Source organism: Megascapheus bottae, chromosome 2 (genome assembly GCF_031878675.1).
Source record: "Megascapheus bottae isolate mThoBot1 chromosome 2, mThoBot2.hap1, whole genome shotgun sequence".
Taxonomy (NCBI): domain Eukaryota; kingdom Metazoa; phylum Chordata; class Mammalia; order Rodentia; family Geomyidae; genus Megascapheus; species Megascapheus bottae.
Window position 1 is genome coordinate 77,258,376 of NC_143510.1, and position 15,849 is coordinate 77,274,224.

General features: G+C 37.2%; 1 protein-coding gene and 1 pseudogene across 2 annotated transcripts in view; one reads left to right on the forward strand and one right to left on the reverse strand.

The window, feature by feature from the left end:
• The window catches only part of Cep83 (centrosomal protein 83), a 97,313-nt gene that overhangs the window by 16,908 nt on the left and 64,556 nt on the right, over window positions 1-15,849 (reverse strand). For both annotated transcript variants that reach the window (XM_090328399.1, XM_090328398.1), the window contains exons 11-13: window positions 10,690-10,765; window positions 8,575-8,732; window positions 5,611-5,740 (exon numbers count right to left, since the gene is read on the reverse strand). In XM_090328399.1, coding sequence (XP_090184525.1) covers window positions 5,611-5,740; window positions 8,575-8,732; window positions 10,690-10,765 — 364 coding nt within the window. The remainder of the gene's footprint in view (window positions 1-5,610; window positions 5,741-8,574; window positions 8,733-10,689; window positions 10,766-15,849) is intronic.
• LOC150067356 (cytochrome c oxidase assembly protein COX11, mitochondrial pseudogene) lies at window positions 11,464-12,485 on the forward strand (annotated as a pseudogene).

Below are 15,849 nucleotides of genomic sequence, written 5' to 3' on the forward strand. Positions count from 1 at the left end.
AACTATGAAGGAGTAAGAGGATCAAAGTCCAAGGCTAGCCAAAGTAAAAAGTACAAGATCTTATCTGAAAAATAACAAAAGCAAAAAGGACTTCAGGTGTGTCTCAAGTAGTAAAACATTTGCCTAGCAAGCACAAGGCCCTAAATACTATCCCTGGTATTGCCTCTTTACCCTGAAAAAGTAAAACCCACAAACAAGAAAGTAGGCCCTTATCACCTGTCCAGACACAGGATGTGAGATAGGAACCTAATTTCAGTTTTGTACATGTGGATATCCAGTTTTCCCTCCATCACTGTGATACACATTTTAGTTACCTATGGGAAGAATCAGATGGGCATAGCTTCATTACTTGCTTCTGAGTCTTCTATTCTCTTGGCCTACCTGTCTGTTTTACTGTCCATACCATGCCATTTTTGTTATTATGGCTTTGTCATATGATTTGAAGTCACTTCTCTGACACCTTTAGCATTGCTCTTTTTGCTCTGAATGATTTTGTCTATTTGGGGTCTTTTGTGCTTCTATGTAAATTTTTTTTTTTTTGCCAGTCCTGGGCTTGAGCTCAGGGCCTGAGCACTGTCCTTGGACTTTCTCAAGGCTAGAGCTCTACCACTTGAGCCTCAGCACCACTTCCAGCTTTTTTCTATGTATGTGGTACCGAGGAATCGAACCCGGGTCTTCATGCATGCTAGGCAAGCACTTTAACCACTAGGCCAAACTCCCGGCCCTCTATGTAAATTTTAATGCCTTTTTTTCTATTTCTGTAAAAAAAAATGGTCTTTGGAATTTTAATAGAGAGTACCTTGAATCTGTCAATTATTTTCAGTAACATAGCCATTTCACAATAGAAATTTCTGCCAATCCAAGAATATGGGAGATTTTAACTATCTTTTAGAGCCTTATTCAGTTTCTTCATTCTGTATAGTTTTCAACATGGAAGTCTTTCACCTTCTTGGTTAGGCTTATTTGCATCTTTTTTTTTTTTTTTTTTTGGTCGGGATAACATATAGAGGAGTTACAGTTACATTCATCGGGTAGTGAGTACATTACTTCTCTTTCAAAATTAAGAATACTTCTTGAACACTGATACCCTTTCTCATGTTTTTCTCCTACTTTCCCTCCCCCACCCCCACCTAATCATCTTGGTTTTTCCCTTCTCTTCCCTATTTCAAATAAATAAATAAAGGTATATATAACGTACCACATAACAAAGTTAGATACAATAACAACATGAGATAAACCATAAGGGAGGAAAAAAGAGAAAAGGAATAATATCATATAGTACATTAAGAACAACAATCACAAGACTGTTTGCATCTTTTTGAGGCTATTATGAGTGGGTTGTTCTCTACGTTGACTTATTCACGTTTACATCTTTCATTCTATTATCACCTCCAGTATCTTTACTTAAGAGTATAAGTCCTGGATACCCTGACACCTGTCTAGTCCTATTATGTTCTTTCTACTTGGCTGACAGTCTTTATTCCATGGCAAAACTTCTATCTATATCCTTTTAAGATAAAATATTTTATTTTTTTCTTATTAACTACATTTTTGTGTTGGTTTTAAGATGGGGTTTCAAAACATGTTGCAAATTAGTCCCTAACTCTTGGGCTCAAGTGATTCTCCTACCTTAGGTTCCTGAAAAGCTAGAAATACATGGCTATACTCCATGGGCTATATTCTATATTGTGTCACTTCAGAATATCTTTGGGAGTTACCTTTTAGCTTTATTTCTACACTCCATTCTCAATCTTGGGAATGGAGGCTGTTCTCACTTTAAGCTTGGTATAACATTTCCTATTTGATATCCTTGTCTTTGAAGTCTTTTCCTTTTTCTCCCTTGTTTTTTTAGTGTGTCATCAGTCATTCTCAAACTTCAGTGTCAGGATCAACCACCTGCAGTATATTCAGGTATTTCCTTAATAATACTTCTTTGTTCAACTATATTTTTATGGTCATTAAGGACAGGGAGCAATGATGGCTTCAATTATCTCTCCTGTAGCCCCCTCTGTAGATATTGCATAATACTAGGCTGTTTATCATATTTAATTAATTAAAGTGCTTTGAAATTTCAAAATTACAAATAAAATATTCATACCAAGATTTTAACAAAATAAAACTTAGAATAAAGATAACAAAGTTGTCATTTCAAGTATCTCAGAAGAACAAGCAACCCACATGCTCATTCCAAAAGGACTCATTTCATACTCACACTTCAAGAATTAGGATGCAGAGAAGTCACCAGCAACAAAGGGCATCTCAACTTAACAGCCCTTGCCAAACTTTCCAAAACATCAAAGTATCATTCTTCACTAAAGAGTCTACCTAAAAAACACTTACCAGAAATTACCAGCCATGTGCTTAGTAGTTCCAAATAAACACCCTCAAATGGTAATGTGTCATTTTTATCTAGTTTGTGGTAAAGGATGTGAAGTTGCTGCGTGTGATTTGTAAGAACTAATCACAGGGAAGAAATTCTAGAAAATTACTATTTCTATTCTTAGGTTCCTATTTTATGATTTATTTAAGTCATATTGTATAAGAAAGTTATGACACTTGCCACTTAAATAGTCTAGTGCATTCTTCTAAACTGTGTGTGTGTGTGTGTGTGTGTGTGTGTGTGTGTGTGTGTGTGTGTGTGTGTGTGTATGTGATTTTCCAGTCCAAAATTCTGATACGTAAGCAACGTTTTTTTTGTTTTGTTTTTGCTCCTGGGGCTTGAACTCAGGTCCTGAGCACTGTCCTTGGTCTTTCTCAAGGCTAGAGTTCTACCACTTGAGCAATAGCATCACTTCTGGCTTTTTCTATGTATGTGGTACCAAGGAATCGAACCAAGGTCGGCGTGCATGCTAGGCAAGCACTCTACCACTAGACCAAACTCCCTGCCACCATAAATAACGTTCTTAACTCAAGTAGGGAAAAGGTATGAGTTAAACTAGTTTATATAGGTTATTATGCTATAAGAAATAATCTCGTGGATGAGAAAAACAACAAAAATATGTGGAATTAAAGTGGGAAGACCACTGGAGGGAGAGCACTCTTCAAGTGATCTTAGGAACCTACAACTTCGGTTTCCTAATTTGTAAAATTTATCTGAATGTTAAGGTCCCTTCTAGTCCTAAAACTACATATACGTATATATTTTCACATTTACTATTATATCACATATAATGATTGTCCATGTTAACTGATGCAAAATTCTAAGTACATGGGCAGTGTCTCATATGGTACAACAATTCTAGATTACTGTCACTAACTTGAACTCAAATAATAATCTATTGATCACATAAGAAAATTTGGTAGGAATTTTAGTAAGAAATGCAATGAAATATTTCTCTGCAGGTTTTAAAGATATTACCTCTTCCCCTGTTTCTGATGTACCTATGATTAGATGATAATCTCTTTCACCACTGGATGTCACCTTTGCTCCAAAAGAAGTCAACACATACTAACCTCAAAAATTAGGATGTGATTTCTAAGACATTTAACCTTAAAATCAGCTTTTATTCTTCCTAGTGATTTCTGGCTGCAATCTGGCTTCAGATGTTTCTGAGTTTCAATAGAAGGAAGCCTAAGTAGAACACTGGAGGTCATCACAAGTCACTAAAAACTCCAGTAAAATCCCACCAACCTCCATATAATTTTGGGCACATATATGGCTCAAAAGGAAAACAAAGAAAACAAGTACAAAACACTGGCAATCTTACATAATGTTTTACAATCCAAAAATTTTTACTACTTTTAGGAATGTGCAAAGAAAAAAATATTGAGAAGCCAGGACAGTGGAGAAGTGATAATCTTTAGACAGCTCACATAACTCCAACTGTCAGTCACATCCAGTACTCATATCCACTAACATAAAATGATGGCTAGGACCAGCATCTCTAGTTTCCACATTCAGGACCTATAAATGATTCAGTCATTTTCTCTTACACAAATGTAAACACGTTTCCTTTCCAATAAACATCTAGATAGTACAATATTGGCACCTCTACCCAAGAGTATATTTTTCTCAGCCCATATCATCTCTGCTCCAATGAGCCAGTTACTGATGACAATCGCTGCCACAGGGAGACATAGTCACTGACACTACAACATGCCTTAGATTTGCTGAAGTAGAATAAAAGTTGTACACCACTAACACAGAAACTGAGTCCCAGGTCTTGCTGCAAGGCCAAGCATATTCTTGGTCCTATATTTCTGAGTTGAAAACAAAAAAGCATTTTGATGACAGAAGTTTTAGTGATATTATGAATAATTCAAACAGGCCTTATCAAACTCAAATGAGCAAATTTCCAGTTCTACTAACTCAAGTCTTAAGTCACAAAAATTCCTGCTTGGCTAGCTTTGAACCACAGTCCTCACATATTAGCCTCCTGAGTAGCCAAGCCTACAGGTGGGAGTCACTAGCACTCACTTCTCTCCTTTTTTTTTTTTTTTTTTTTTTTTTTAATGAGCGAACTGAAGCTTAAAGCTATTAACTTGACTAAGAACTATGTCTTGTAAATGACAAGACATATACTTGGTCAGGCTCTGAATATTGGGCCCAAGGAAGGGGTAAAAAAAATCTAAGTAGAAGGGGCCAGGAGCTAGACCTAGTGGTAGACTGCTTGCCGAGCATGCACGAAGACCCGTGTTCAATTCCTCAGTACCATATACATAGAAAAAAGCTGGAAGTGGTGCTGTGGCTCAAGTGGTAGAGCTCTAGGCCCTGAGAAAGCCCAAGGACAGTGCTCAGGCCCTGAGTTCAAGGCCCAGGACTGCCCCCCCCCCCACCAAAAAAAAATCAAAGCAAGGCCTAGTGGTAGAGTGCTAGCTTAGCATCACAAAAACCCAGGTTCGATTTCTTGGTACCACGTACATAGAAAAAGCTGGAAGCGGTGTTGTGGCTCAAGTGGTAGAGCTCTACCCTTGAGAAAAACCTTTAAGGACAGTGCTCAGGCTCTGAGCTCAAGCCCAGGACTGGCAAAAAAAAAAAAAAAAAAAAGTCAAAACAGGCCATGTACTAGGCTTATACTTCTAATCCTTGCTACTCAGGAGGTTGAGATCTGAGGATCATAGTTCAAAGACAGCTTGGGCAAGAAAGTCTGTGAGACTCTTATCTCCAGGTAGCCACTCCAAGACCAAAAGTGAAGATGTGACAAGTGGTAGAACGCTAGCTTTGAGCAAAAGCCCAGGATCAGAGCTCAAGGGCCAGGTCTTGCCAAAAAAAAAAAAAAGAAAGGAAAAAGTCAAGCCAGAAGCCAAGTGCTGATGGCTCATGCCTGTAATCCCAGTTTTGAAAGGCTGAGCATGTGATCACAGTTAGATGCCAACCTGGGCAGTAAAGTTCATGAGACCCTCTTAACCAATATGTGGTCATGGTGGTATACAACTGTCATCCTAGCTATGTGGGGAAACTGCAAATCAGCTTTAAACAAAACAAATCCCTACACTTGGTCAGATAGCTAAAATGTTTTCTATTTATCACTACAATGTTGAGGGAAAAACAGAATGCTTAAATATCAGATTAATATGTCACTAATATTATAGTTTCAATTAGGTATTTTATTCTCCTAAAAATTATGTTCCATTCATTCCATTGAAAACATTTTAATAAGAACAACTTGCCTTTTTCTGAGCTGTTGCAGCCCGCTGTAGTTTCTCTTTAGCTTGATTATACTTTTCTTCTCTGTCTTTGATACGCTCATGAAGCTTATGCTTTTCTTCCAACCACTGTATTTGTTTTTCTTCCAATGTTCTGTCAGAAGAATATATGCAAAGTATGGAAGTTAGTGTAGTTTCAAGTAATAAATAAGAATCATCCCAAGTATACACAAACTTAGTGTTGTTGACCATATACTTTTCCAACTGCAGGCATGGATTTACATGTGTATGGCCACATATTTGCTAATACAACTATTACAGAGAATTTCTTAGGAATCAGGCTCTGGACTTGGAACAATAAGTATACTGTTTTCACAAATGCCCTTTAAGTTAGATACTTCTGCCAGGTCTTCTACTGTGTGGTTCAGGGAAGGGTAAAGAGAATTGTGATTCAAGGCCAGCCTCGGCAGAAAAATTCATGAGACTTTATCTAAATGGAAGGATCCAGGCCTATCATCCCAGCTTCAAAGAGGAGCCTAAGATAGGCGCGTCTCAGACAGGCCAACCAAAGCTAGAAGCAAGATTCTCCCTAAAAAATAACTGGCATAGTGGCTCCTATCTGAAATCCTAGCTATCCAAGATGCTGTGATTCAGAGGATGGTGGATCAAGGCCTGCCCAGGCCAAAAAAGTCCACTAAACTCTATCTCAAAAAGACTTAGCAAAAAGCTGGTTTGAAAGTGTGTCTAAAGTGGTAGAACCAAGTTTAGCCAGCAGAGCAAGCCAAAACCCCTGAGTTCAAACTCCTATACTGCCAAAAACTTCAAAAAGCCCCCCTTTTCTGGGGCAAGAGGTGGGGGTAGGAACAAAAAAACAAAAAAACAAGTTCAAGTGCAACCAGGACTGTTATCCTAGCTGTTTTGGAAGAAGGGGTCAGTGGTTAGTGGTTCAAAGTTCAAAGCCAGACCAGGCAAAAAGTGATCACAACTCCAACTCAAGCCGTGGACAAGCCTGGTCCACAGGTGGTACAGACCTACTGTTAAAGCTACTAGGGAAACCCAACAGGCTGGGGTAGTGGTATGCACTGTCATCCTCAGCAACATGGGGAAGCACAAATAGGAGAGTGCAGCGCAGGCTAGCCTGGGCATATAAGTAGAGAATCTAACTCAGAATTGAATAATAGGAGAAAGGGTTAAAACACAGCTCAATAACAACTGCTGAGCAAGCCCAAGGGTTTGAATTCCTTCCTTCCTTCCTTCCTTCCTTCCTTCCTTCCTTCCTTCCTTCTTTCCTTCCTTCCTTCCTTCCTTCCTTCGTTCCTTTCTACCAGTCCTGGGGCTTGAACTCAGGGCCTGAGCACTGTCCTTGGGCTTTTTCCACAAAGCTAGCACTCTGCCACTTGAGCCACAGCACCACTTCTGGCTTTTTCTATGTATGTGGTACTGAGGAATCGAACCCGAGTCTATGCACGCTAGGCAAACACTCTACCACTAGGCCAAACTCCTGGCCCCTTAAATTCAATTTCTAAGACACTGAAAACAAAAGAAAGGGAGAGGGAGAAGGAGAGCTGCAAAAAAGGGATGGAAGCAAGGCTCAGTAGAATGCTTCTCTAGCAACAACAAGGCTGGGTCTGCTAGTGCATATCTATCACCACAGCTACAGCACAAAGTGTAACTAAAATGATTGGGGTACAGAGAAAGTATATATAAGAGGATCACAGTACAGGCCAGCTGGTGAGAAAGTCAAAATCCTATTTCAAAATAATCAAATGGGCCTGGAGGCATTAGTTTAAAGCCCAGTACATCTGGAAAAAAAAAGAAAGATAAAAGAAAATCAAGCTGGATATCAAATCTTAATGTAGCATGTTTTCTAATTAGAGTAAAATTCATATAAATAATATTTTAAGATAATAGCACAATTTAATTTGAAAGCTATTCTGCTCATTTTATATGATTTTTAATATCCTTACTATGAACATTACAAATGAGAACAAAAAAATTACTAAGCTAGATTACTTTTAAGTATGTTAACTAAGGCTAAAATTATATTCCACTGACTTCTAAATAATCCTCTACATAACATTACAAACTAAGAATTAATTATTTTACTAGCTATACTGTCATTTCAAATACTTCATTTATAAAATATGAATTTCTCTTCTTGAGAAATTCCATTCTTCCACTGAGCTGCATCCTCACTTCCTCTGCCACATCTAACTAAATGTCAGAGAATACAAGATCATGAAAATGACCAAAATAATTTTTTTCTGCCAGGTGTCAGTGGCTAGTGCCTATAATTGTAGCAACTCAGTAGGCTAAGACTTAACAAAGTTTGAAGCCAACCAGTCAGGAAAGTTTATGATATTACCTCCAGTTAAGCACACATTAAAAAAAAAATGCTGAACTAGAGCAAGGGCCCATCTGGTAGAGTACTAGCCTTGAGCAAAAAAGCTCAGGGACAATGTGCAGGTCCTGTAGTTCAAGCCCCAGGACTAGCAAAACGAATAAATCTCCTAGTAGTTTACCATATTGTCTTTTATGAAAAAAATTTAAGGCCCAAACTACCTTTTTAAAAGGAAAATCCAAAGGGCTGGTTGTAATACCAAGAAGGAGGTTTTTATGTACATAGGAATAAACACATGTGCATGCACACACCTGCATAGACACATACAAACATGCACAAAACCACAATCGTATCACTCTATTCTGTGATATGTTTAGACTTGCTCAATGAATAAAGAGTTCTTCTTTGAAGGTTTTCAGAATACTGTACTGAGTCAGAATTTTGAAAGGTCACTTGCCCTAATTTTTCCAAAAAACAACTAAGGCTGTCCAAAAAGTTTATTTTATAAAACTATTGAATAGTGCATACTATTAAAGAGTATTTTTTCAAAAGGTATTTGTAACTAAATATAAACACATCAGTAAACTACACATTATGCAGCATAACAGAAAACAGTTTATATTTAAAAAAAAAAAGGAACAAACTACTTTTCAGCATCTAGTTGCACTTTTTCAGCTTGGCTTCTTAAATTTCGGCATTCCTGTTTTAATCTCTCCACCATTTCTTTCAGCATTTCATTTGAATTCAGCAGGTCATTTTCTGACTGGGTCAGTGAGGTCACCTGGAGCTGCAAATGACTGACTTGCTTAAAAGAGAAGAAAAAAGAAAAACATAAAACCACTACCCACACAGTAAGGTATGTGAGAAGTGGAGGAAACGGTTGATGACTATATGTTCCTTAGTCTAATTTCCTTCTTTTCATGGCACAAGAGGTGCTAGGAGCGGGGAGGGGGCTATGAGGAGTGCACAGAGATGATAAACTAGGGTAAGAAGGCAAATCATGTCGGGAAACAGCTCAAGAACATGCCATATACCTGCCAATCAGCCTCTGTTCTGGGTAGTTTGCTCTCAGAGCAGTCAGAATAGTTGGGGATAATAAAAGCAACACTGCTCTAATCTTGTTTCTCTTAATGGCTTCTAAGCATTGTGTGTCCAGTATTTGTTAGAAAGTACTCTGGGAAATCTATTGAATGCCAGGGATTCCTTGGCCCCTAAAGGCATTTATCAAGCCACAGGCTGCTCAGAGCTTTTACTCTATCTTCATCTAGGAGTACTTTTTCCTCATGAAAAGTAATTATGTAGCTAAAGATGGTTAAGCTAGAAAGAGTCACAATACCCCTACATTATATCTAAATACTCTATATTATGCTCAGTTTTATCTATTTCACCAACTAAAAATTAGTAAAAGCCTTTATATTCTTTTCATGTCCTTTTACCTCTTTTTAGCTATTTGCTGAGAGAGTTAGGAGCAAAGAGAATCATGGGAGAGGGGGACCTAAAAAAGGACATTCAAGGGTCAAAAGATTTTGTTTTTGGAGCCAGGATCTCACTATGTATCCTAGGCTGGCCTCAAACAACTACAATCCTTTGCCTCATTCTCTGAAGTGGTAGAAATATAGGCATGTCACCAGATTCTTGGTGTAATACGTTAAATAAATGAAGAAAAAATCTCATTACTTCCTGAAGGTTTTAAAGCAAAAAAAAAAAAAATAGGACTGTGCTTATTCACAGAATACAGTAAGATGGGTATCTTCAAGATTTTGAGAACCTTCATTTTTAACTGGAATGGCAAACTTTAAATGTACATTATCATAGTTTCTGAATAAGCAGCCTTCAAAGAGCTCAATGCTTCTACACTCATGTGATGACAGAAACCCCAATGCCAAAGGCACTAGGTAATTTCTCCCACACACTCAAATGTTCTGCCCTCTTAGTTGATACTTAGGAATCTGTTTGCACATATAAATCAGTCTTAATTAACATAAGTGTATAAATCCTAAAAATGGAATTATCACTACTTCATAGTGTACAGGCAAAAATCCCAGTTCAAATAATAAATGAGAATTCAGAAAGAATACTCTTCTGTGTTTTGGCCTAGCCTTATATAAATTTCTCTTTTACTTTTTTTCAATAAATATAATTCTTAGATTTCAGAGATATGGCCAACAATAAATTTAGTTACAAATCAATTAATTTAGTAACCTAGAAGATGGGCAATTTTTCTAATTAGTGTCTAAGTTGATTAAATTTTAAATTTTATCCAGTGTCAGTGGCTCATGCCTACAATCCTATCTACTCAAGAGACTGAGTAAGTAGTAAATAAATTTAAAGTTATGATTATTAAAATATTGTACTTTTAAATAAAAATTTTTAAATTTGTCATGGGGCACAGCATATAACTACATTAAGGCAAATAGCAGTTAACAAAACTGCTACCCACTAAATTAAAAGAGAAATTGAAGTATTTTATCTTTTATATATCAGTCTCATCAATATTATCAATTGTGGTGATCAGATCATTAGAGTTTGATGTGAGAAACTCCAGTAACTACAGAATACCACTTTTTGTGTGTATGTGCCAGTACTAGGGCCTTCAGCTCTTGCTCATCTTTTCTGCTCACTACCACTTGAGTCAGATCTCCAGCCCAGTTTTTTACTGATTCATAGATCTCAGTCTTCTGAGAAGGCCGGGATTACAAAAAGCCACCAATGCCTGTTGTAACACACAATTTTAAAGCACTTTAAAAGTAAAAGCATCATACCTGCTTCAGATCAGAATTCTCATTTCTTTCTTTCTCTGCATTTTCAGCATTCACAAGCTGTTGCTGAAGTTTTAATCTAAAAATGGTAAGCCAAGAGAAGATACAAGAAATCCGTAATTCATTCTACCATGTAAGATAATCATTCCATTGAATACCTATTAAATATTAGGCACTGTACACTATACTAAGTGGTTAGTGCAATCACAAAGACTTAGACTTCCAGAAGCTAATATGTCTTCATATAGAACTTAAACAACACAAGTTACTTCTTTTGCAAGAGGAAACTGAAAACATGAATTGTACTTTGCTCAAACAATATTATGTTAGAATCTGAAACTAATGACAAGATATTTTAGGAGAAAATTAATTCATGATTTAATATCAATACATTTAACATTTTAAGGGATAATGGATTCCAAATAAAATGAACTTTAATAGGCATCATAATGGTCTCTATTTATCAACAGTCTCAAATCTCCATATAAAATAATTCAAAAAATTGATATTCTTTCAAAACACAATGTAGTAGATTTAGAAATAAACTGTAGTTTCTTAGGAGGAAGACTCGGTCTAGGCACCACCCCCTGATGAGAAGCTGACATGTTTCCTCCCTTCGTGGTAATGCTGAAACCAATACGGGATGTTGGTGCCACGCAAAAAAAAAAAAAAAAAAGAAAAATGAAGAAATAAACTGTAGTTTCTCTTCTGATTAGGTTTTGAATATTTAAGTTGTGTCATATTTCAAAAGATAGTAAATCTCATATTGGAAGAATAATGTATGGGAAAGTGCAGCTAAGTCCATTAGAGGCTCAGTAAAAACTATGTAAAAGACATGAAATCTGAACTAGGCCTTGAAGACAAAACAGGAGTCTGACACAGAAAAGCAAAGATATAATGTACATGGAAAATAGTGTGATGAAGCAAGACGTCACACTGTTTTAAAAGTACAGTTTGTTGGGCCGTGTGCTGTGGTGTGGCTGGTGCCGGGGCCACGTTGGAGCCCCGACCTAAGACAGTGGAGGGGGCAGGAACTTTTCTTAAACTAAGGTGGACAGAGGCCGGGGAGGCGGAGAAGGCTGTGAGGCGACTCGGAACGTGGAGGCGCCTGGACCCGGACCGGGGGTCGGGGCTGGAGTTATAACGTGGAGGTGCCGCGGCGGTCCAAGAGCATGAATGGCTTCGCCCGGGCTCAGGAGGACGAATGGCAGCGGCGGCGGAACAAGACGCTGCTCACCTAGGCGGCCGGTGAGCGGCTGGGGCCACGGTGGGCATGCTGGGGGCCTCCTACCACGCTGTGCCCCTCTATAGGCTCTACTGCCAGACTCCAGGCCTCGGTGGATCAGCAGTCACAGGGCATGCATCAGACCAGATTGAAAGCATGGTGCCTGTTAAAGACCGGATTATTAAGGTGACCTTCAACGCAGATGTGCATGCCAGTCTCCAGTGGAACTTTAGAGCTCAGCAGACAGCGATATATGTGGTACCAGGAGAGACTGCACTAGCATTTTATAAAGCTAAGAATCCTACTGACAAACCAAGAATTGGAATTTCTACATACAATATTGTACCATTTGAAGCTGGGCAATATTTCAATAAAATCCAGTGCTTCTGTTTTGAAAAAACAAAGGCTTAATCCCCAAAAGGAAGTAGATATGCCAGTGTTTTTTTTTTTTTTTTACAATGATCTGGAATTTGCTGAAGATTCAAGAATGGTGAATGTTGACCTCATCACTCTTTCTTACACTTTCTTTGAAGCAAAGGAAGGGCAGCACTTACCACTTCCAGGCTACAATTGAAGTAGTGACCAAGGCCTGCTTCAGATTTGTGAGTTTTGAAAAATCATGTATCCTGCCTTCTCTGAAGAGAATATTCTACAATCATGTAAATTGAAACTTGTATTTTTAAATGGTTCTGCTTTCTTCTTCCTTAATTTATCCCCCTTAAATCTAACAGGCTCAGCTTGTATCATAAGAAACCTACATGCCTATGAAGGATATTTGATGTTTATTAACACACTGACAGTATTAAAGGAACCAATTTATACCATATATATGCGTTTGGTAGTCCAGCTTAATTCTATAGCTTGATTAGTAACCCTTCATACTTGTAGCAGTGAGTCTGAAAAACTTTTGAAGAATGTATGCTCCAGGTGGTTTTGGCCCAAGGCCAGAACTTCTGGCAGCTTTTATTGCTATCACCAAAGTATTTGGCTGCTCATTTCCTTCACTCACTAAATACTCTAGGAGAGGAGTCACCGAGGACTAAGTTTTGTTTTTTGTTCTTTTTTTTAACCTTAAGATCCAGGGCTGTTTTACTTTCAGAGTACTGAATAGATAATGATTTGGAAATTACAGTGGTGTTATTGAAATAAAATGCAAGAATTACATATATTAAGCTGTGTTAGCATTTACCTGCATAGTTCCAACTCTTAATACTAAAACATAATGATGGGATTGGGGGATATGCTGATGTCAAAGTTCTTTTGAAAACAAAACTATAAAACAAAGATTATTAAATTATTTTAATAGTAAAAAAAGAAAAGTACAGTTTGTTTTGGAAGTAAAGAAAGAATATGTTTACTATCATAGAAAGAAATAAAATCAGATGGAGATAAGAAATTTTAAGGTATCAATAAAGCGAAAGATTTCATACCCAGGTCTATTTAGAAGCTGACAAAGCTTAGTATGTGGCTAAGTGTATGGAATGTGGAAGTAGAATACAGATAAAGAATCCATAGTGAAGATACAAGTATTAAAAGTTAAAGTTTGCACAGTTCAAGGGTATAGATGGGTAGTCTCTAAGAATGGTGGCGTGGGATTAAAAAACAGAAAAAGTTGAGACAGACAGCAAGACTTCAATGAATGCTAAGGAATAAATGTAAATCAGTAACTGGAAAAGAAAAAAAAAAGAAACAGGTAAACTGAATGTACAAATACCAAAGGGAAAAATCATTTTTAATAAAAATTAGTCAAACAATAATCTGAACACAAGAGTTTATTTATAAATGTTCATTTCCCTGTGGGCCCTTTCTTATAGCACAAGGGAAGAATAATTTTCACTTAAAAGGGTTGCCAGATCATGTATGTTATCAGGAGAAAGTCAAGTTTTACTTTTATTTTTTAGTATGGAACTGTAAAACATTGCTTAATAATACACAGGAATTTGAAGGTTACAGTAGAGAAAGTTGGTGAAGGACAGTTTTGTTGGAGGGTATAAAGTGCTAACCTAGCATGTGTAAGGCCTTGGGTTTTACACACACACACACACACACACACACACACAATTTTAATGAATAGGTGGCTAAAGAGAAATCAAAATGAAGGATAAATAAGTTAGGTAATAATAGACTATAATTACTTTAAACTTTAGAAGTAATTATGAAAGTAGGAGATAGAATGGAGCTAAGATACAACAGAGAATTCAGCCATGGAAAAGTTTAAACAGAAATTTTAGAATATTAATGTGGAGCTGTTCCAAGCTCCTTTCCAAGTACAGGATAGCCAACTGTGGTACTTGTGATATATGTTTTCTATGGCATATGGCTCACGTGTGCTATTTCAACTTTTACTGATTACTTACTGAGTACCCAAGCATGCTGAATCCAGTTCTACATGTTTTGAACACAATGAAAATAACAAACTCAGAACTTGGCCCTTAGCAGTCCAAGAGCAATCTCCACTGAGCTACAGGTTGCTATGGAATATCAGACATGTGTGGCTAATTTAATTTCTTAGAATTATAATTAATTTAACTTTAGGTATAAATAGTTATAATTACTAGTTATACCATAATGGGTGTAAAAAGTTCTATTTCATTTGTCTCCATTATCAAGGGAAAGCAAAATAATATAACAAGAAAGACTGTATGTGTGATTTCTCAATTGTCAAAAGTTGATAGAACAAGTCTCTTGAGAATGGCCAACCTTTGAAGGCAAGTTTCCCACTTGCAGACACTAGAAATTGATTCTGGCAATTATTAACACGAGAGGACTTTCCTGGAGGGATATAAGAGCCACTGAATCCAAAAAAGGATTACAGAACCCAAACCAGGACACAGTAATTGGCGAGAATCACAGGCAAAGTCCTGCAAGAGGAGCCACCTCGTCTTTCACTGCTGTCATCTCCATTATTTACCCAGCTCCTTATAATAGTACAACAGCCAATTCTTCTCAAGATGGGGCATAAACAGAAATGATGACATACTAAATATTTAGAAGCAAATACCCACTATAGGCAACAACAAAATTCCAACCTGATGAAAACAAAACGTCAAAATGTTTATAAAAACCTTAAGAAAAAAAATAACCCTAAATGGAAAGAAAACACAACTCTGGCTTTAAGCCATGCAAAAGATAAATTAACTTACATTATCACTACAGGACATCTTAAATGATTGATTGTCCTTTCCCTTGAATAGTTACTGCTATTACTTCACCAAATACCTCCTCCCCACTTTTGACATTAAACTGCATATCAACCATGAAAGAGAAAGACAGGTACACAGTCTGGCTGAGCTAGTGTGCCCAATCCTCCTTTCACAATGATAGGTCACAGGACAGATATGTGAAACAGAACCAAACCTTTCTCTAGAGATTTTTTCTGGCTTCAACTGGCAATAAGAACTATCTTCTTAGATCTTGGCCTTAACAGAAAGTTGTAGGAAAGAAGTAGGCGCTGGAGACGGAAAAGGAAGAAGCCAACCTTGTCTATTCATAGTTGAGTTCCAGGTCCAAGAAGACAGGTAATCCCTGTCCTTTCTAGAACTTGTCAGCCAATGAAGTCCCTTTATGTGGCTCATATTTGAAGTTGGATTTCTGCCATAAACAAAAGTTGACTATATACTTTATTATATTCAAACTATTGCAATTTTACAGTTTTACGGTTCAGGTAATTTATAAACATTGCATATGCAATAAATGTAGTTGGTAGCCTTTGAAATACAAAATATTTCTATAAATATAACTTACTTTTGGTGACATAACAGGTTAATGATGAAAGAAGCAATTTTAATGAAAACTAAAGACTAGTAATGAGGTGTGGCTCAAGGGGCAAAGCATTCCTCCAGCAAGCACTAAAGAGCTGAGTTTCATCTTCAGTATTAAAAAAAAATCATCTAATAAATACGAGGATCTCCAAAGCAGAGATTCTTGTCTAACAGATT